Genomic DNA, 23,092 nt, shown 5'->3' with positions numbered 1-23,092 from the left:
AAGAGCAGCAACAGATTCATGGCACAGCCCTCTGCTGATTATTACTGCTCAGGGGTCGGCAACCTTTCAGAAGTGCTGGGCCGAGTCTTCATTTAGTCACTCTGGTTTAAGGTTTCGCGTGTCAGTGATACATTTTAACGTTTTTAGAAGGTCTCTTTCTATAAGTCTATAATATAGAACTAAACTATTGTTGTATGTAAAGTAAATACGGTTTTTAACATGTTTAAGAAGGTTCATTTAAAATTAAATTAAAATGCAGAGCCCCCCGGACCGGTGGCCAGGACCCGGGCAGTGTGAGTGCCACTGAAAATCAGCTCGCGTGCCACCTTCGTCACGCGTGCCATAGGTTGCCTACCCCTGGCTCAGACCATTCATTAAGATAACAACAAAGCTAGAAAGAAAATGGTCCTGGTATTTTCTGTGAAAAATTTCAAAAGAAATGAAGAATGGTCCATTTTTTTCCCCCCCAAATTTTTCCAGGTTTTTTATGAAAAACCAAAAGCTGAATTTTTGGGGGGCTTTCAGTTAAAAAGAAATCATTTTTTGCAGAAAATTTTTGTTTAGGAAAAAAGCCCATGTTTGCTCAAGGAAAAGTTTCAGTAGAAAATGTTCAAGCAGCTCTAATCAACCCCTTTCAGGGGAGCTGTAATGTGACACAGAGACTTTCCCTCCTAAGAGCCTGGCCTGGCAAACACTTATGCCGTAGCTTGGGGAGTCACCTGGATGTTAATGGCACTACTCACAGGCATAAGATTATTCATGTGTCTCTTTCTGCAGCACTGGGGCTTAGTCACTGATTCAAACATGGCCAAAAGTTGTTTGCCAGCTGAGGACCCTTATGAAAGGCATTGCTGATCTGATTCCATTTCTGCTGCCATCTTTCACAAACCATACATTCCCTTAAAGAAAAAAACGTTCCGTTTCTCCTCACCAGCTACAGCATAAATAAACACACTGCTCAGACGAGTCTCCCTGCTGCCAGGCACTGAGAATTGGAAAAGTTTCTGTAAGAGTGTCTGGAAAAGGAAGAGCCAGGGCTTCTCTGGCCAGTCTGAGGCAAAGGGTCATTCTTGTTCAGGAACAGAAGAACGGGAGGGAAAGCGACGCTCAAGTGTTTACAGACAACTCAAAAGTAAGTCGACTGCAAATGAGCCCAACAATGGAGACCCGCAAGCCCAAACTTTGTTGCTCATTAACATAGGCTTATGTCTGGCTCAAAAAAAGAAAAACAAACCCAACCCAGTCCATAGTGTACTATATAGCCATAAAGGAGAGCTCAGCTTTCTATCGTTCTACTCTTGCAACAGCATATAGATGTCAAAAGTCCGGAAGACAAGATTCCCTCTTTAGAGTGGCGGGGCCTGAAGTCCTTACTCAGGCAGAACTCCCAGGGAAGTTAGAGAAGACAGCATTTCCCTGCCTAAGCTGACTGCAATGCAAGCTTCAAACCAGCAGAAATGGTGAAAAAAAAATACATTCTGTAAGTTTCCAGCTTTACTGGTCCACTATTTATTAGTTGCACAGATGAGGATTTCTAAAAAAAATATGGGGTGAAATCCTGGCCCCACTGAAATCAATGGGAGGTTTGCCATTGATGTTACTGGGGTCAATATTTCGCTCTGGCAGTGAGGAGAACCTTGGGCATTTCCCTGGCTCTGCTATTGATCTGTTGGGTGACCTTGGGTGAGTCACTTCATCTCTGTGTGCTTGTGTCTTTCTCACCTTTTTTCTCTCTTGTCGATTGAGACCTCAGTCCTGCAGACATTTACACCTGTGCTTAACTTTACTCCCAGGAGTAGTCCCAGAACCAATGGAACTAGTTAAGCACAGGTGTAAATGTGGGTAGCACAGGAGCATTAGACTGCGCCCTCTTTGGTGCAGGGATTGTTTCTCATTTTGTGTTAGTACAGCACCTAGCACAATGAAATCTCACCACTTTTAGTTGGGGTCTTTAAGCCCTAGAGTAATACAAATGAGAAGAAGAATGGATGAGAAGCATTAGAACACGTGCACTGCTCAGGAGGTGACTATGTTCGGAAAAAAAAAAAAATCCACGTAAACAACAAAGATACCTGCTCACATATTGTACTTAATAGTCTAAGTGATCCTTCTTTAAGTGCTATGGAGACCTTCCCTTTGGCTGGAGAGGCTGCCTGCCTAGAACAACAAAAGACTGTCCTGAACTTAAACTTCCCTCTTCAGTAGTTCCACTAACCACTCAACACTGCACTCTAACACAAACTGGGGGGGGGGGAAGGGAGCAGTATTAGTATCTAATGCATTAGCAGTTTTGCTGGCAGGCACAAGGGGATACTGCTCCCATCAGGTGCATTTTTCAAATCCTTTCCTTCAATGATGCTTGGAAAGGATCCAATTCCACTTGTCTATGTCGTGAAAAAACAAGCAGCGGGAACAGATAAACATATAGTACTAAATACTCTAGGTAGGTAATGACTCATGAAACAAACTGGCCAGTCTTAGAAGGACCAAGAGAACCTGCAAGCTACACAGGAGAGTCCTTTCCAGGAAGCAGGTCCGGGGAGGACTGAAAAGAAACAGCGGAGGCTAGCGACAGCTCTTCAGCTTTAGTTTCTTTTAAGGGTTCTAGAAAGGGCTATCTCACTATGGGTAAGAGAACGGACTTTTCCTTCTCTCTCATGACTCATATGACTCCCCCCATTACTATAATAGCTGCTATGTATGCTTAACAGGAATCATGAGGTCATTTTTAATACTTATTTAGGGACTTCCATGAGAAATATTTACCTGTCGTGGGCACACTTCTTGTCTTTTTTCACAGTAGCTGCCAGTTCTTTATAAGGCGCTCAGGACCAAAGAAAGGCCTCTATTAACTCAAAAGGAAGAAATATAAAGGCTACTGACTCTTAACAGCCAAAAATTGGTTGAGCGGGAAGGGGGGAAATATTCAGACAAGTTTAGCCTGTTTCCAGAGCATAAAAGAAGTTTTTTTTTCTTTGAAAAAACACTACAGAGCTGGAGACATCTTTTGGGGAAAGACTCTTAAAGTGACCCTTTCAACCTTCACCCGACTCCTACACAAACAGCAGTCTACTACGGGTGGGGCTGGTGTGCAGGAAGTAACCATCCCAGAGATTTTGGAGAGATGTAGTTTTGCCGTTGTTGTTAATATATTTCTCTTTCCCCTGCCCTGCTCAGTTTTCCTGTTGCGGAACTTGTCTGTAAATATAATCTTCTGCACAAAGTAATTTTTAAGAGAGTAAAACTTTTGACTATTTCGGTGTGTTTAGATTTCTCAGGTGACTTGTTTCAGGCACCTGCAGGGAACTCTGGGAATGGGTGGGCTATAAAAGCTAGCCCCAGGGCATTGGCTGCCAATTTTGAGTGAGGAATGCTACAGTAGGTAATAGGTTGTTTGCTGGTATTACTTATATGGAGTCTGCTAATTTCTAATGAATTGAAAGTTACACTCAGTCAGTGGGAGTCAAGTTTACTGAGATGGGTGAGTGTGGAGACAGCCCTTCCTGCCCTGGTAACGGAAGATCTCTGCTTAGGGTGACCGTATGTCCCGTTTTGGCCGGGACAGTCCCTTTTTTAAGCCCTGTCCCGGCCGTCTGACTTTCTTTTCAAAAGGAGGCATTTGTCCCATTTGCTCTTGCTGACTTGATCAGTTGGCAAGAGCAAATGGGACAAATTCCCTCTTTAGTAAAAAAAAAAAGCGTGGCGTGGTGTGGAGGAACGTGGGGGTGTGTGGAGATGCCAGTCCCCTGCGGGGGGTGGGGTGGGCAGAGCTGCGGGGGGAGGGCAGCGTTCTAGTATGGGGGGGCAGCAGGGTTCCAGGGACAGGCAACAGCCTCTTGAGGGGGCCCCCCCCAGGGTTCCAGTGACCGGCAATAGCCTCACAGGGCGGGGCTGGGGCACAGCTCCTTAAGCAAGTGGCTGGCGGTGTCCAGTTTTCTCTTAGGGAAATATGGTCAACCTCTCTCTGCTGTTGTACATTTGCACTCTTTGCCCTGTTGACAGGAGCCTTGCTCAGCTTTAGACAGAGAGAAGTAGACACAGGCTGCAGAGGGTGGGGGGAGGGAGGGTTCTTATTCTGCCCAGGTGGGAAGCAGGTGAACTGGGCGGGAGGCCGGGCAGGGGATGCCAGGTTTCGAGAGAGGCAAAGGGAGTGGTAAGCACATACAGCAGGGGAGGGTAAGGGGAAGTGCAGAGGTGAAATGCAGAGTTGCCTGCCTCTCTTGGCAGCCATGGGAAGAGGGAGGTCCCTCAGTTTCGTAGATGTAGGGGAATAACGGTCAAAGAGAAAGCAGCCCCTGCTACAAACTCATCTTTGTCATCAGCCTTGGCTGGTGGGCATCTGCTAGACCTTCTGATTGCTATATGAAGCTCTCTGGGTTCTCCCCGCCCTCCTTGGACTACCTTTGAACTGCACTGTCACAGTTCAGTGGCCACCCTCTAATAATGTTTTACCGCTTCAAAGCACTGTACAAACCTTAACCAATAAAGGCGAGCTCTCTTCCCCATGTGCCGTCCTTACCCCAATGACCACTGAGGCAAAGCAGATATTGTGCTTTTGTGACCATGCTCTATTTCTTTGACTTTATGTCTACTAAGGCCTGCTCGACACACGTTTTTTGCACGGGTATATTTTGGTGAGGGCATGATTTCTACCAAGATAGTTATACTGGCACAACCACTAGCGGGGATGCAGTGATATTGGTATAAAGGTGCCTTATATACTGGTATAGCTCAATCGATTTCCCTTCTGGGACTAAGCTAGACTGCTATAAGCACGTTTAAGCCGGTATAACTGTGTCTGTGCTAGGCGGGGATGTACCACGTAAGTACAGTGGTATAATTAAAGCAGTACAACTTTTGTCATAGCCAAGCCTTCGGTCACCACATGTGCCAGTTGACCAGGCCTGTGGTGGCTTTTTTCAGTCAGAGCCAATCGTCTGCAGTCAGAGTTTGTTCTGTTTTCAGTGGATTGTGGGAAGTTCTCTGCAAGCCTGTCTGCCCTGCTGTGGACGTGCTTCTGCATGTAGCAGCTCTCCCCCAGGACGTCTAGATGGCTGGTCTCTATTGTCTGTTAGCCCTGAGCAGAAGGGACACCTACTCCTGGAGGGAACAGCTGGAACGGGAGCCATTTAGAAAGAAGGAAGGAACAGCAAGTCTTGCCTATACAGGCAGAGAGGGTTCTTGGACACAACCCAAGCCTGTTGCAGGAAGTGGAGGAGAAAGCTTAGAGTCAGAGCAGCTTTTACTGACGGTCCAATATACAAATCCCTGCACTCTGATGTAATGCTGCCCTACGGCCCCTGTTCCAAATTGTGTTAGGTTTCCTTACAATTGTAAAAAAGAACCCCAAAAGCAACAAGCTTTTTGGATCACTCCCTTCTGCCCGCCTAAATTCCCCCTGCAGTTTCAATACTCTTCTTGGCGTCCTTTCCTAAACAGTTGCGGGGCGCTGTTGTGTTACATGGCACGTTTCACCCCAGAGGTGGTTGCACCTGCCTGCGGCTGGAGTGATTCCTCTTACGGCTTTATATCCTTAGGCCCTAGTCTGGCATTGAGCTCTGGGTGGGGACAGGGATGTGCCACACAGAGCAGTCGGAGTGGGGCGGTGGTTTGGGATTCTTTGGCACTTCCAGAGGACTGTGGCTATGTAAATATAAGATGGTACAAATCTGTAACTATAAAAGGGGGCAAACAAAAAGCTCAATCCCTCCCCCCAGGAAAAATTTGTATAGTATAAAATAAAACCAAGAGAGTCACGCAGCTTGTACAGGCTCAGCTCATGGCACACCCCAGGGGCTCCTTGAATCCCATCGTTCCCCCCACAAGCTCTCCGGGCACCGCCCCCTCTATCTCAGGGACTCCCTGAAACTCATCCCATCTCCATCTGGCAGGGGTTCTGGCGGCCCCCATTCCTCCCATCCCCCATGATAGGATCCCCCAATATCCCCCCACCAGAGGGTTCTGCAGCCTCCCCCAATTTCAGGGTCCCCCCATTTCACCCGATAGCAGGGGTTGTGTGCCCCAATTCTCCCATCCCCCATAGCAAGATCCTCCAATATATCTCCAGCAGGGGCTCTGAACCCTCATTACCCTCTTCCTCCCATTTTCCTCCTTTCTTCTATGCCAGCTGGTCTGCCTGCCCCCCATTTCCACCTACCAAGCATGCTAGGAACTCTGTGTGCCCCCTTTCCCCCTAATAGGGCCCCCAACTCCGCCCCCCACTGCCAGGACTGTGTTTGCTCTCTTCCCTCCTCCATGCCCCATTCCCTGCATTCTGACCCCCTGTCCTCCACTCCCCCTCATTACTCCTCTTTCGGTCTGGGAGAGAAGTCATTCAGGCTGTCAACGTGTAAATTCAACTCTATTGGGAGGATGGACAGAGGTGGGATAGAAGCATTGCTATTCCAGAAGGCATTAACAGGTGCCATTGACCAACTGTGGTTGTGCTAAAGAACGGGCAGAGGCATCAGATGTCTCCCACGTTCTGCCTTTTGGTTTGATTTTCCTCCCAAATCAGCAGGGCACTGGCCACTGATGCCTTGAACGTTCCCGGAAATGTTGGAATTGAACGGACGTGGTGTTCAAAAGTTATCACGCTACAGGAAGAGAAATGCCATCAAGGTGAGCGTAAGGTCCTCACAAGCTTGGCCAACAATACCGAAAACTCACTCTGTAATTCACACACACACACACACACACACACACACACACACACACACACACCACAATTTATAACCCCGTCAAGATACATGCATTACTCTATAGGGGCCCACAATGTCTGGCCTTTCCATGGGCGTACAGGACCCTTCTCCCTCCTGGGTTAGCCCATGTAACGACCAGATGGAGTTACCATCCCTGCACTCCAGGGAACATAGAGGCAGCGCTGCCCATACTCTCCCAAGGGTGCACTGCTCAGTATGGACCAGAAGGAGGTGGGGTGGAACACGTGCAGCAGGCAATCTAAAAAAGCTCCGCTCCCATTTAGACACTACATTTTAATGGCTAAGAAGGAGCCAACCTCTTTGGAAACGTTGGACTTAAAGGCATGCTGTAACCCCTAAGCCAGTGTTTCTCAACCTTTTTGATACCATGGACCGGCTTGCTCCCTTCCTAAACCATGTCAGGGAGATCTCAGGGACTGGTACCAGTCCGCGGACCAGTCGTTGACAAACACTGCCTTAAGCAACCACACAGTCTGGCTATTATAATTATTGTCCTCCTTTTCCTTTCCCCTCCCGCACCCCATCTGGTTTTCTTGTATCCATTTATTAAGCCATGTCTTTATTTAGATTGTATGACCTTTGTGGCCCGGGCTGTGTCTGCTATTAGTGCTCAACGCACTTTTGGCAGCTGTAAAATAAACAGTCATCAAACAGGAGACACTGGTTCGGGGTTTCTGAGGCCTCCAGCCAAATCTCTTCCAGTGTCCTGCTCGAGAGAGGAAAAGGGAAATGTGTAGCTCGTTGAAACATTGCTTCATTTGCGTGGCTCACTGAGAAAGTCTGTGTCCATCCGATAACAAGACTTCCTGCATCCCATACAAAGCCGACAGAGATGCATTAATATTGACAAGGGCACAGATTGTTTGCTGGAGTTTCTGTTGTTTCTGAATTGAGTACCCAACCTTTCTTAAAGAGATAGTGCAGAGTAATTTAGGCCTAAAAAAATAAAATCAGGTTGTGTCTTTTAAAAAAAAAAAGGAAGCCTATTTTTTCATTATTTATTTCTAACTCTTCAGTGAAAACTATTTTTTTTTAGATTAACCAGTCTCCCACTAAACTAGCAATCCAAACTGTGAGCACCTGCAAATGAAACTAACCAGAAAGAACCAGAAGCAGATCTTTCTTAGCCAATCTGAATGAAATGAAAAATGGAAATAAGTGAACTTTTAAACCCAAGAACACGTAATAGCAGTGAGGGAATATTTTTAAAAATATGGGCCAGACCCTGAGCTGGTTTTAAAATGATGTAGATCCACTGACGTCAATGGAAGCAGGCCATTTTACAGCAGCTGGAGACTGGCAGCCAGCAGTTTCCTTTTCAAGACAAGATCAATGTTAAAAAGAAATCATTAGTAAAAGCAATGAAGCGTCTGTACGTACCAGTGTTCCCTTGAACGTCCTCTCCCTTCTTTAGTGTGGGTGGTAGGCATGAGAGCCTGGAGCAATTGGTGTCCTGACTCGATGGCGGCTGCACAGATGCACCTGTGAAGACAAGTCCCCAGTCTATGCGGCTTGCATCCGAGCGTGACCGGTTATGTCCTAGCTTGAAAGTGGAGGCTTCCTCGTTCTGCACTAGGATATCGTTCACAGAGCGGGGCCTGTCTCTCCTCCGCTGACAGAGATTAAAAATATTAAAAGTCGAGGCTTCCCTTTGCTCCACCCAGGAGAGATTATCCGGGGCTGTCTCCCTTTGCCCTGTAAACTGATCTTTGGCAGGGAACGCTTTCGGAGCATTGGCTTCCAAGAGGCCGTTTCTGCAGCGTTCCCAAATGAGGCCGTTTTTAGCTAAGGAAGTGATATTTCTCAGGTCTCCGCTGTCCGTTATCTGATTGAATACTTCATGTCCTACCAGTTCGGGAACCTCCTGCACCCCATACACCTCGGACGGTTGCACAACCTTTTCCAGCTTAGCATCAAAACTATTGAAGAAATCTTCAGTCACCTCCAAGGCCGGGCTGATGTCATCAACTTCTAGTGCTTCCATTTCTGGTGTTGCTGGAAGGTCTGAGTTGTCAGTGCCGGTTTAGGAGAAGATGCGGCATAAATGTCCAGGCATAGAGGATAAAGATGCTTTAGAAAAGCTTGTGGCACAACACTGACCTAGATATGGCGGGAGAAATACAACAGCCACCAAAGCCTTTGGTGGCAAAAGCCGTTGGCATCGGGATGAATTGCTCCTCCACAGTTATTTTGCTGAGTGTTAACTTATTTACGCAGATCCTGGGAATGCGGTTAAGTTATTCAGTGTAACCAGTTCATGGCAATCTGGAGTTCCTGTAAAGCAGAGCACAGCATCATTTTAATAAACCCTCTTTCATTCAAGTGAAGCTGTTTAATCACTTGATTTTTCCCACCGTCATCATCCCCTCTTTCCTTTTGGCATCAAAGTTACTGTGTACAAAGTTTCCTTACAGGGTTTCTGTTGTCCACTGAGTGGGAGATTACGTGTTATCACTTTTTGAATTAGAACCTGTACAGAGCAGGGCGGGGCACCAGATAAGTGGGAGCCAAGGTGATACCATTTATTAGCCAAGATAAGCTTTTCAGAGCTACAGTGAAAGGTGTTCTTTATTAGCTTTCTGTGATATGGTGGCCTATGGAACGCTCGGTGCAGGCTTCTATGAGGATCTAAGGGACTCTAAAAAAAAGCCTGGGAGACTTTAGGATGTGAGTCGTTCCGGAAACATTAAGGCTGAACTAAGTTGTGCTGTGAATACTTTGCTATCTGGCCCTTTTTATAAATAGCACAGTGATCACCTGGCTAAAGAACCAGGGCTGAGAGGCTAACACTGACCTGGACTCTGAATTCCTTCTTTAGTTTTTGGACGATCCCAGGGCATTCGAGAGACACGGTGGGTGAGGGAATATCTTTTCTCTGTTAACAGAAGTTGGTCCAATAAAACATATTACCTCACCCACCTTATCTCGCTAATACCGTGGCACCAACACAGCTACTTCAACACAGCCTATCACAGGGCATGTAAAACAGCGGTGGAAACGTAAGGGCATAGCTACACAATGCTAAACAAAATCCAGCATGCCCAGAGGCGTCATTAACCTGCAGACCATCACCTCCATCCAGGCAACTGGCTCACTGATGTCTCTGAGAAGTGCCGAGGCAGAGAAGAGTTTTGAGGCCCAAACCTGCGAAGCGCCAAGATGGGAGTTGAGCGATGGCGGCCCCTCACGAGAGCGGGCCCTGGGCACTCATTCTGGTACAGTCAGAGGCTGCTCCTATCCCAGTCTCCTCACCTCTGCTGCTGTGTCACCTCTCTTGAAGTGAGGCTCCACTCACTATGCTCCTGTTGTTGGGGGCAGGTGCAGCTGAAATTGATCCAAATCAATCAGAAACACGCCTCTATGGATTCCTGTCATCATCCGCGGGGGGATTTCTATTAGTTTGAGTGCAGGCCTCTAGATACTGTATTTAGACAGACCTCACTAGTGCTGGAGGAAGCCAGTGTTGACACTGAACTTAAGAGATTTTCCAATAAAACTAAACACCAAATAGTTAATGTTTATTTTAGAAAAACCGTGCACTATAGTTTGTCTTTGCCATTTCAGAGGCCGCTCCCCATAGGAGGATAAAAGTCCACTACTGCTGTCAGCTAGATCAGTGGTTCTCCAACTAGGGCCGCCGCTTGTTCAGGGAAAGCCACTGGCGGGCCGGGCCAGTTTGTTTACCTGCCGCGTCCGCAGGTTCGGCCGATCACAGCTCCCACTGGCCGCGATTCGCCACTCCAGGCCAATGGGGGCTGCGGGAAGCGGCGTGAGCCAAGGGAAGTGGGAGCCACGATCGGCCGAACCTGCGGACGCGGCAGGTAAACAAACCGGCCCGGCCCACCAGCGGCTTTCCCTGAACAAGCAGCGGCCCTAGTTGGAGAACCACTGAGCTAGAGCAGTTACTCCTTTAGTCCAGTTGGTTGAAGCTCTGGTTTTAATGTAGCAGGTCCTGCAGCTGCTCCATCTTAATAAAGAGAAGACCATTCAATTTGTTCAGAACAGCGGGGAACAAACAGCCTTGCACTGGGGAGGGTTTGTATTCCCCAATAACTCGGTTTCCACCCACGGTTTGCTCTATTGTGGCAAATAACTTATTTTACTGTTTAATAATATTCAGCCTTCTATCATCTTTGCTATCTGGGTCTTAGTTGCTGTAGTTCAGAAATGATGGCCTTTGTAAAAGGCTTTCCAAGACATGTGCTTTAAAAACAACAATATGCATAACCAAGGTCACTTCAAACCTTATCCTATTTTTTCTTCAAATCGCCATGTTTCAGAAGCAGCTTCAAATAATATTGCCTTGCTGCATATTAACTACCACTCTGTGATGGGCACTGATTCACTAGGCTGCTTCTGACTACTTGAGTAGAGGAGGGGCCGGAATCAAAACGGTGAAGCTGAACAAAATGGTGTCAAATCAGAATGGGGTGTGTGTAACAGTCCTTCTGCACGGGTGTCAATGGCTACACAATGTGTGAGGCAGTGGAGAATATAGGTCCTTACACACTTACAATTGGAGAGGAGGCAAAATTAGAAGTGCGTACCTAACCGCCTTTGGGTTTCAAGCAAAGGACTGATCCAAGCCCACGCTATCCCCCTCACCGTTTTCAGTCTGGGTCAGACCCAAAATTGTAAGGAGCCAATCTGGCATTGCTAGTTCAGGTGTAGCTCCAGTCTTATGGGAATAGCTGACTCTGGGAGATTTCCAGCATTTGGGGTCCAAATCCAGCTTGTGAGGTTTCAGTGCTGTCAAAACTGAACCTTAAACCTTATTCCAGCTTGAACCAGAACACCAAACCCTAGCCTGATCCTAACCCAGATCTGGACATCAACTCTGTGGTCCAGCTCTACAGCTTGAGGGAAATTCTGGCTCCACTGAAGTCAACGGGAGTTTTGCCATTTGTGACAGATGTGGCAATTTCCTAAAATATCTGTGGGAGATCTCACTGTGTTAAGTTTACGCATCATTCTGGGCCAGGGATTGTATGTAATTTCATGGGGGAGGGTGACCACAGCCCTCCGGGAACTAAGAACTGTGTGTGTGTGTGTGCTGGTGGTGGGGTTACGGGGCAAATTCATTCAGGTTTTAACACCTCCAGAGAGGTACCACCACCTGCGCAGGCTCCCATATACTGGTTCAAACTGGATTCTCCAGAGACCAACAGACAAAGAAGGGACTTTTGGATAAATAGCTTGAGTTTAAAGTGATTAAGGGCCTTCTGTCCAGGGAGGCGCACAATCCTTGTTGAAGGATTGTAAGTACTTGGCCTACTGCTGGGTGATCTCTGATGAGCTTATTAACACGCTTGTAGGTTCTTTTACTGGTTTAGTATGTTTTCTCTGTGACTTTCCCTTTAAGAATAAATGTGCTTGCTTAGAAAAGGCTGTGTGGGGACTTATAACTGTGGCACTTACGCTGTTTGTAGCCTCTGAGGAGAAAGGGAAGGAGGCCTGCTTAGGCAGTCTGGCTTGCTGTGGAATTCACAGTGCCGGCAGGAAGCTGTGCAGCCTGGAAATACTCCAGTCAGGAAGGAGAGGGGACGCGGGTCTCCACCAAGAGATTGGGGAGCTGGGAGCCTAGAGTGTGTACAGTGGCCCTGAACTATGACCCCACTGACTTCAGCTGGGCTGGGATTTCACCCCTTGTTTCCCCACTAATATGCAGCCATCTCCGAAGAGGAGGGCAGCAGCGACACAGAGCATAGGTGCTTATTGACCACTCCCTGCCCCAAATCTCCTCATGCAAACCAATAAAACAAGAGCATCTTGGGATAACTGGGCAGGCACCATACTCAATGCCTGCAGAGCACAAAGCAGAGCAAGGAGGAACTTCCCATGGCTTGCAAAGGGAGCTGCATTTAGACTTCCTCAGCCAGGATAAGCATGTGAGCAGAAGGCCTTTGCTTGGGAGAAAACAAATGGCGGGAGAATAAAGAACTTCCATAGCCGTAACCCACCCACCCTTAGGGTTACCATTCGTCCAGATTCCCCCGGACATGTCCGGCTTTTTGAGCTAAAAATAGCGTCCGGGGGGAATTTGTAAATGTCCGGACTTTCTCCCCCCCACCCATGCAGAGCGCGCGCGGCTGACAGGGCAGCCGGCCAGATGGTGCGACTTACATGGGGCTCTGACAGCCAGAGAGAGCCCCCTCCTCCCCCCTGCAGCAGAGCTCACTCCCTGCATTCACAGATCGTCTGTGATCCTCCCCCGCTGCTCCCCAGCCTGCCGGGACGAACGGCTCACAGAGACATTAGGCGAAGAAAGGCCAACAACAAGGGGCCAGGGAGTCGGAGAAGGGGCAGGGAGGTTCTGGAGGGGGCAGTCAAGAGACCGGGGGGGGGTGGGAGTTTGGGGGGGGGGGCTTTCTGGGGGTGTGGATAAGGTTTTGGGCAGTCAGGGTACAGGGAGGGGGTAGGGTCCTGGGGGGCATTTGGGGGGAGGGTCTTAGGAGGGGGCAGTTAGGGGACAAGGAACAGGGAGGCTTAGGTAGGGGTGGGGTTCTGGAGGGCAGTTAGGAGCAGGGGTCCCAGAAGGGGGCAGTCAGGGGACAAGGAGCAGAGGGGGTTGGGAGTTCTGGGAGGGGGGCTGTCAGGGGGTAGGAGTGGAGAGAGGGATCGGAGCAGTCAGGGGACAGGGAGCAGAGGGGTTTAGATGGGTTGGGAGTTTTGGGGGGGGCTATCAGGGGGTGGAGAGTGGTTGGATGGGGCGTGGGAGTCCCAGGGGTCTGTCTGGGGGTGGGAGTGTGGATAAGGGTTGGGGCAGTCCGGGTACAGGTAGGGGGTACAGTCCTCGGGGGCCTTTGGGGGGGTCTTAGGAGGAGGCAGTCAGGGGACAAGAGGCAGGGAGGCTTAGGTAGGGGGTGGAGTCCTGGGGGGCAGTTAGGGGCAGGGGTCCCAGGAGGGGACAGTCAGGGGACAAGGAGCGGGGGGAGGGTTGGGGGTTCTGAGGGGGGGAAGTGGGAGGGGCAGAGGTGGGGCTAGGGCAGGATGGGGCGGGGCCAGGGCAGGACGTGGGCGGGGCTCCTTCCGTCCTCTTTTTTGCTTGCTGAAATATGGTAACCCTACCCACCCTCAAACCCTTCGCTGGCATTTCTTTATGAGTGAGGGTCGTACCAGGACTGCTTGAGATTCATTTACAAATTTGCAGTTGGTGTTAGCTTGGACAGAATCAGCACTGAGATATAGTCAAATGCCAAACAGTGCAAGTAACAGGCTGGCCCACACAAAGAGGCCATTTCACCAGCGTTGGCAGAGAACCCAGCCCTGCTCCCACTTGATGGATTTAAACAATCTGAACAGCAATGATTGCAGAAGGGCTTGTGACCTGTCACAGCGACGTTTCAGGGGAAGACAAGGGGCAGCAAAACACATGGTCCCTTTGTTCTCTAGGCTGCATCAATACAAGAAAAATCAATCAATGTACCCAAGAAATTGTGCATTTAGCAGGTTTATTACCAAACACTGGAAACCCTGTTTTATGGGGCTGCAAGCATGTCCTGATTTTGTGGGATGAGGATTATCTCATGTCACACAACCTCCCACATTCTTGTAAAGCCATGAGTTCCGGAAGCACATGGTGATACTGACTCACATGGCAACAGGATGATGTGATGCTGCATCTTGACGTGACTTTGCACCATCACCACCTTGGGATGCAGTATGCCCTGCCCAAACTGTTATAAAAGGTCACTTCAGTGGGGAGTGGTTACCCCTTTCCGTACAGTCTGGGGAGTGCTTCCTTAAAGAATGAAAGGTGCTACGGAAATACACAGTAGTGCTTAGCCACTACACTAATACGGCCTCTAGGAGGATATTTTACGTAGACTGCATCTGTCAACAACAAACTCTCAGAGTTCCACTCGGGCTTTTGCATCGACTTGGATCAAATGAAACTTAGCTGTATTTTGGTCACTTGAAATCCCTGAGAACTATACTCATCCTTGCAGCAGCATGGAAGGGTCATTATCAAACTAGTTAGCTAGCAAGACAGATCAAGTCACTACAGAAGTCCCTTTCATGATTTCAGAGAGGGAGTATATTCGATTGGTTAGAGCAGTGGCTCTCAACCTTTCGAGGCTACTGTGCCCCTTTGTCTTACGAACCCCCAAGTTTAATCTCACTTAAAAACTACTTGCTTACAAAATCAGACATACAAATACAAAAGTGTCACAGCACACTATTACTGAAAAATGGGTGACTTTCTCATTTTTACCATATAATTATAAAATAAATCAATTGGAATATAAATGTTGTACTTACATGTCAGTGTATAGTACACAGAGCAGTAAAAATAAGTCATTGTTTGTATGAAATCTTAGGTTGTACTGACTTGGCTAGTGCTTTTTATGTAGCCTGACGTAAAACTAGGCAAATATATGGATGAGTTGATGTACCCCCTGGAAGACCTCTGTGTACCCCCACGGGTACAGGTACCCCTGGTTGAGAACCACTGGGCTAGAGTACAGGACTAGGCGTTAGGATTCCTGTGTTGTAATTTCAATGCTATCACTGATTGGTTGTGATATGACCAATAAATCTGTGCCTCGGTTTACCAATACTTACTTACCTCTCATGAGGATTAATATTTACAAAGAGTTTTAGTCTTAAGGGTTGGAAGATGACAGAGACGTGCAAAGTATTAGTGCATAGCACGTTGTTTTCCCAGATCTATCCATGATGCAGACCAAATAATGCCCCCAAAAGCAGATACTAATCATGTGTAGTGGAGTAGTACCTACAGCAGCAGTTCTCAACTTTTTCTTACACAACCCCCTTTATATCAGGATGAGCCCAGGATTCCTTTCTCATCTAGGAGAGACCCCTCTCCCATCCAGCAATATGAGAAGGGCTGGGTGGTGGCAACCCCTAGTTTGAGAACCCCTAGCCAGCAGGCCTCAATCAGGGATCAGGGCCTCACTACGGTAGGTGCTGTACATACATATAATAAAAGGTGAGCCCTGGCCGCAAAGAGCTTACAAGGTAATGCAATGTATTGGGAATCGCAATCGCATACACTCAGGGCTGGTCTACACTGGTGGGGGGGGGAAATCAATCTAAGATACGCAACTTCAGCTACGCTATTCGCGTAGCTGAAGTTGAAGTATCTTAGTTCGACTTACCTAGCCGTCCTCATGGCGGCAAGTCGACCGCCACGGCTCCCCCATCGACTCTGCTTACTCCTCCTGCCGAGGTGGAGTACGGGCGTCGATTCGGGGATCAATTTATCGCGTCCAGATGAGACGCGATAAATTGATCCCCGATAGATCGATTACGATCGGCGGGTAATGTAGACGTGGCCTTAGGCTGGTTTGCTTATTGCGAGTCTCAATCTGTAAGTAGAACTTCTGCCTCTTTTCCCTATTCACCACAGGTGGCTTGAAGGGAAAAAACACACAGCCAGAATCCTGAAGTAATTGGAGTACAATAAGGGACAGCTGTCATAAGGCAATTTTAATGCATCAGCCTTGACATGGCCCCTTTCAAAATTACATGAAATAATTGTTGGATTCAGTATTTAAATATGTTTTTGGGGGGTGGAAGAATTGAGATCACCCCCCCCTTTTCTTTATGTCTAGATGGGAGGTGTGTTCCCAAACTTTAGTCTGTTGTAACATGGGATTACAGCATGAGAAAACACTAGTATATGGCATTCATCTTGCTTTAGTTCGGGTGGCTTATTAGATTTTGGGCCTTAAAACAGCTGCTAGTCCCCTGGTCTAACAGTGCTTTTCTGGCATTGGTCAGTGAGTAAAAGGCGTATTACAAGCCTTGATCAATCTTTGCACAAGGAGAAGAGTCTCTAAATGACCATTTTTAAAGTACTTGTAAAAGTAACTAATACTGAGAAGTTGTTAAGCACTGGAACTGGTTACCAAGGGAGGGCGTAGACTCCTTGTCCTTGGAGGTATTTAAAAACAATTAAACATCTGTCAGTGTGCCGAAGTGGACTAGATCCTTTCCAGACTTCTGTACCCCTTTCAGGAGTCTAATTTGTCTTGTGTACCCCCAAGTGTCATCTCACTTAAAAACTACTTGCTTACAAAAATCAGACATAAAAATACAAGTGTCACGGCACACTATTACTGAAAAATTGCTTACTTGCTTATTTTTGCCATATAATTATAAAATAAATCAGTTGGAATATAACTATTGTACACAGAGCAGTATAAACAAGTCATTGTCTGTATGAAATCTTAGCTTGAACTGACTTCGCTAGTGCTTTTGATGTAGCCTGTTATAAAACTAGGCAAATATCTAGATGAGCTGATGTACCCCGTGGAAGACCTCTGCGTACCATTTACCCAGGTTAAGAACCACTGGACTGGATGACCTCTTGAGGTCTCTTCCAACCCTACATTTCTATCATTCCATAATATAAATCTGAGAAATTTAATTGTCCAGGAAAAAAGCTGGGCCCAGTATAGGAATTCCCCATAGACCAGGTTACACCAGTGCCCTAAATACGTACTTTACCATATCATATATATTCTGAGACAATGCACCTAATAATTCTAGGAGAAGCTTACAAGAGCCAGAGAAAAAGCATTCTCAGTCAAGAGCTCTTTAATGCTAGATAAGCTAACAGAGAGATAAGATTGATCTTACATTAATGCAGCTTCGTGCTGCAAAACCCAACTGTCTGCTAGATTCTTCCTGCCAAGAAGAGTGACAAGGGACCTCTGACACCCACGCAGAAGAAACAGCAACAAAGACAGTCTCCTAGAAGCTGGGAGAGGCGAAGAGCAGAATCAGCTATGATGAACTCTATGGATAACACTAGGCGAATCTAAAGGACAGTATTGAGTGCTGAGATGCTACAGAGCTCTAGAAGTAACTGAGAGAGCGAAGGAGTGGGCTCCCGTTAGTAATGACATGTACCTGTGCAGTTGGCAGGGTTCAAAACTATATATCCTAGGGTAAGTTGATGCAGCTCCGCTGTCTTTTGGAAGTAGGTTGAGTCATGCTTGCTAAGGACCTGGCCCTGACCCTTTCAGCAAGGTTCCCAGAGCATTCTATGGACATGACAAACTGCACTACATATCTAGAGAACTCTTCACCCATCATCACCGAATATAATATTAATTAATAATAATTGGCACCTACAGTACACCATGCTTTTAATTTTCCCAGCACTTTGCAAACCTTCATGAAAATGCAGCAACCTTTAGGGTGAAACAAGGATGCAAACAGCCCAGTGCACAAAAAGAGGTGACCATGATGGGGCAATGAGGAAACATGGATTATGTAAAGCTTCCCCCCTACTCCCCCCCCCCCCCCGCCACTCAAGACAGGTTTGTGTACAGCGCTCCAGAGATCTTTATCGCACAGCCTGGCTGACTCCTTTGCCCTGCAGCAACCTGACACACACTTCCCTCCAGGCCCAAGAATGCCCTGAGAAATGAGTGGCTGCATCACTTCCTGCTGGCTTCACGGTGATTAGCTGTTTGAAAGCTCTCCAGCTGGGCGGTGACCGTGGAAAGGAGCAAGGAGTCTGGGCAGAGATGGAATAGAAGGGAAAGCAGCATTGCAAAAGGGCAGCCCTATAGCAGGCTTTACACGTGCATGTGCCCCGAGCCAGAGAAAAAAGCTAAGGCCCCAATGTGGCTAGGCACTTAAGCCTGTGCGTTGCCTCAGTGAAGTCACAAAGCACTTTGCTGGACTGAGGCCTTACGCAGTTCCACACTGATTCAGCAAGGTAGTGAAGCACATTCCTAACTTCAAACACAAATTCCCAATGCCTTTCAGCTGGATGACTCACGTGCTTCTCACTAGGCACGTGCGTAAGTACCTTGCCGAATCAGGCCTCTAATGAACACTTACTGTACATAACCATCTGACAAGCCAACACTATGCTTCAAACAGGGCCTACATCTATTCTTTAAACGGGGACGTTGGCCTGGGTTTCTACAGCGATCAGCCCACATGCCTCCCTGGAGTTCTACCCATCCCCGTTGGATGCAGACGGCATTCTGGGGGACCCTACATGGTGCCCAGTTCTGTTTCTCTTTGTTTCGTGTGTGTTTACTTAATTCACATTTTGTCACACTGACCTGGTTAAAAACCCTGCATCTTTTCCCAGCCAAGCAGGCAATTCAGAAACACAAGAAGAGAACAGGCTGTGTCAGCTTCCGAGATCAGCACAAAGAGGAGTGAGCCCTATAATACTGTAGCCGTCAGATGCTGTTATAGGTGATGTCACTGGGAGGACCCATGAAGCTGCAAGCACAGAGGGGGGCTGTAAAGACCGAACTGGACATTTTAAGAGAGATGTTATTCAGGTTGATGCCTTTTACAACTGGATCTGCTGGATCAGTGCGTCTCCATCCAGAAAGTACGAGGGGGGCGAGGGGCATCCCAGATTGCAGCAACAAATAAGTAAAAGATTTTTAAAAATTTAATAATCTGCCTTGAGGCTCTACTAGAGCCGCATCTCATTCTAAAGCCCCTCCCTCACATTTCACAGAGCTGTGTTGGTGGTCAGAACCAGTGCTAAAAAATCCTGTAGTACTTTTGTTCCCAAATGGAAATCGGAGCTGAAAAAGGATGGAGATTGCTGGAATTTCTACTCAAGTTGTTCCTCTGCTGTTGTTTGTGCACCCGGGTCCTGCTGGCAAGTGTCCCACACCCAAGAGTGCCTGCTTTTCAGCGGAGAAATGTATGTATGTAGGCCCAGGAGCTATGGGCACTCAGCATCTCACATATAGGGCCAAGAGCCATTGGGGATCTTTCTGGATAAAGTGCTATCCAGCATAAATGTAAAGGATTATTATTGTAACTTTATTATCTAGACTCCAGCCAATTCTCTTAATCAAGGACAGTACTCAAGGAGCTAACCAGGGACAGTTCAAAGCTAATTACACTAAGACCTTGGAGTTCACCGGAATATATGTGCATGTATGATTATATAAAAAACCACACCATTTAACAACAAGCATAAAATCATTTCAAAACAAATCTTTTCTGATTTCCCAACTAGCGAGTCATGGCAGTTTGACACATTTATTATCACCCGAAAAAAGAAAAAAACAATGGAGACACAACTTCAACAAAACAGCACAGCAACCCAACCCTCTGAGATCATGTCAACCTCGTGAAAATCAGCCAGCTCTGGGGGATGGTTACAGCAGCACATTATTGTTATAACACCGTATTATTCCTCTGCCACAGTCACAATACAGATTGAACTCACAGTTTACTAACAAAAAATTACAAACTTTATCTCAAACGATCTTTGCAAAAGCTCAGCAGAAACCTGACAAAAGCTGATTAACTTAAATGCAACATAATATATTATCTGTAAGCTGCCAAAACCACTCAGCTCCCAGGAGCTCAGATATAGTGGTGATGGGGGCCATATAAGTACCTAGGTAGTGTAGATTAGATCCTTCAGCTACATTATGTAGTTCCCTCTCCCATTATGTTGAGTTTGTGATTTTTTAAATCTGGAATTTTAAACCTGTAAACTTCTGATTCAAGAAAAACGTCACTAAACCCCAAACCTCCCAAGCTATATATCGGGCCTACTGTTGCCTGAAATGACTGACACCATGCTCCTTCAAAGATTTTCCACATGCTTATCTTTAGGCACTGTGAGTAGCCCCATTCACTTCAGTAGGACTACTCAATGTGAGTAAAATTACATGTGTGCCTAAATCTCTGCAAGAGTGGATCCTTAAATATTTGTTTTCTGAGACAAATCAGAGACAAATAATGCATTCTCTTTGCAAAGCTATTGCTTCACTCTATCCTATCTATTGGTGCCACTGACCACAGCATCTAAACTAACGCTATAGGTATTATGCAGTCCTACAAGGTAGGCATATATTTATTGGGATTATTTAATCCTACAGTTTATAATTCTATTTACTATGTTTTGGGAGTTTGTCCCATAAGAAAGCAAAAATAAAATACATAAATAAATAAAACAAAACACTGCAATGCACTTCCCACCAGCACAGAGGGATGTATTTGTGTTGTGCTGCAGATATGTACACAACCGCACAATGGAATTTGATTCTGCCTACCTGGAGGAATCAAAATTCCAGCTGAAGTCATCAGGAGTTTGCAGTGTTGCAAGGATCTCAAGGACTGTACCTTTTAATAAAAGAGACTGTGTGTGTGTGTGTTTGTGTCTGTTTCTCTGGCTAGATATATTGCTACATATGTGTATGCATATATACACACATCTCTTTGTGTTACAAATAAACACACACATATTATATACACAGAGGTATGTATATATATCATGCATGTCTGTATACAATATATAAAGAAATACAAATATAGCTGCAAGATGATGGGCACCACAGGAAAACCTAAGATAGACAGCTGTCTCTCTCTGTGTGCTTGTGTGTTTATAAAACAGTGAGAAATAGCACCGATTGATCAAACCTTTGATACATTTCCTGATATGTAAAAGACACAAATCCAACCACAAACCAGCAGATTAACAACAAAGGGAACATTTACCTGGCCCTCTGGAGCTCCAGAAAACCCACTTTGCCATTCACTCCCAGTAGATGATCTTTGCTGTACAATTACTCCTCATTCTGCCAGGACAGGCAACATATGTGTCCTGCGTTATCCATCCTTCCCTCTGCTCTGTGTTTACAATCTGCCTGCCTCAGTCCCTTCTCAAATCCTTCCCTTCCACCACCAGGGAAACAGATCCTCTGACAGCAAGGTTCCAGCTCACAGAAGTTCTCGCTTCTTGCCACGCCTTCGCTCTGTGGCACATAGCTGGCAATTAGCCATCACTATGTGACAGATAGCTCTTCTCCCTGTTTCGTCTAGTCTTGTGCACTGCTTTCATCTTCTGTGCTCTCTCAGATAATGCGATACCTATGACTGTTCACCATGCCGCTAAAATGGATATGAGCAGGTGAAAAATTAACCCCCAAGCATGCCTGTGTTTTCATCCCAGTTTTCAGTCTGCGTCCTCTCTTCCCTGTATATTAACTCTATGCATCGGCTATAATGTGTTTGTGAGAAGATGGGCGTGTGACCTAGTGGATTGCGCACTGGAGTGGGACTCTGGAGCCCTGGGTTCTATTCTCAACTCTGTTGGTGGCCTAGAACATGTTATTTGATCTCTCTGTGCCTCAGTGTCTCCATCTGTACAATGGGGATAATGATACTGACCTCTCCATTTTACGCTCTATTGATGAAAAGAACTAGGTATTATTATATCGATAAACAGCAGCTGTATCCATCTGTGGTGTCCTGTCTTATACTTATATTGTAAGCTCTTTGGGACAGGGACTGCCTTTTTGTTCTGTGTTTGTACAGCACCTAGCAGTGTGGGCTCCTGGTCCATGACTGGGGCTCTTAGGGGCTACAGTAATACAAATAAATAATAATAAAGTTATAAGCATATCAATCAGTTAAAGTGATAAGCAACTGAAAATGGGGTCTTATAATGGGAACCGTCAGACAACCTTAATGATAAGCACCACTACCAGCTCTGCCTATAATAAATAAATCAGCAGTTTTGCTAACCCCAAGTCTTCAAAAATCATGAGATTGGCATAAAAATTATGAGTTAAAAATAATAAATGTGAGGGTCTTTTTATTTGTCTTCTGTTTTTGAGCCTGGTGGTGGGAAGGAGGGGGGGTGGTCACATTTTCAAACTCTTTTCTATGACCATGAGGGCTAGAAATTTCCTTTTAAAAAACTGAAAGCTGAGGTTCTCACGCAGTCATTTGACTACAGGAGCGGGGGCTTTACGAAAAACATTAAATATCATGAGATTTGTGATAAAAATCCTGAGAGCTGGGAGACTCTTAGCAACTGAAGGTTGTGCTAAGGTATATAAATATTTCACCCTAGATTTGCAATAATATCTTCAATTCAACCTGTTCCTCTAGGTGTTACAAAGTACTTGTTTTATTATTTGTGTGGTGCACTAAGATTGCCAGCGATGGACATAAACTGAACAACCAGCCAGAGCACCCTAAGGATCCATTTAAAGATCGGTCCAGATGGTACTTGATCTTCCAGGAGGCTAAATCCTTTTGGGATTTGCCACAAGGATGATGATTTTATTTTTATTTGCTATTAGTTATTTATAGAGCACCAGAGCTGGTCAAAAAGAGAAGAGAGAGAGAGAGAGTGTGTGTGTGTGTGTTGGGGGAGGGGAATCACAAACAAATTTAAAATGTCGCAATTTGGATATAAAATGTAATTGAAGTTTTGAATTCCAAAATATTTTGACCAGCTCTATATAGCACTGTGGACATGCATGGTGTTTTTCTGACGTTGTGATCTCCTTACAGGCAAACAGACATTAAAAAAAAAATAGATTTACTAGACTTTTATTAATATTCAAGGATAGAACCATTCAAGTATAAAATGGAGCTAATTTACT

General features: G+C 46.3%; 1 protein-coding gene across 1 annotated transcript in view; it reads right to left on the bottom strand.

Annotated features, from left to right (window-relative positions):
- PLEKHM3 (pleckstrin homology domain containing M3) overlaps window positions 1-21,297 on the bottom strand; it is a 126,705-nt gene extending 105,408 nt beyond the window's left edge. Inside the window, exons 1-2 of the mRNA XM_054044613.1 lie at window positions 21,195-21,297; window positions 8,103-8,996 (exon numbers count right to left, since the gene is read on the bottom strand). Of these exons, the coding sequence (XP_053900588.1) occupies window positions 8,103-8,706 (604 nt within the window). The 5' untranslated portion in view covers window positions 8,707-8,996; window positions 21,195-21,297. The remainder of the gene's footprint in view (window positions 1-8,102; window positions 8,997-21,194) is intronic.
- Window positions 21,298-23,092: the final 1,795 nt, after the last annotated feature.

Source organism: Malaclemys terrapin, chromosome 11, assembly GCF_027887155.1.
Source record: "Malaclemys terrapin pileata isolate rMalTer1 chromosome 11, rMalTer1.hap1, whole genome shotgun sequence".
NCBI lineage: Eukaryota > Metazoa > Chordata > Testudines > Emydidae > Malaclemys > Malaclemys terrapin.
Note: the sequence above shows the minus strand (reverse complement) of the source record. Positions and strands in the feature narration are given on the sequence as shown.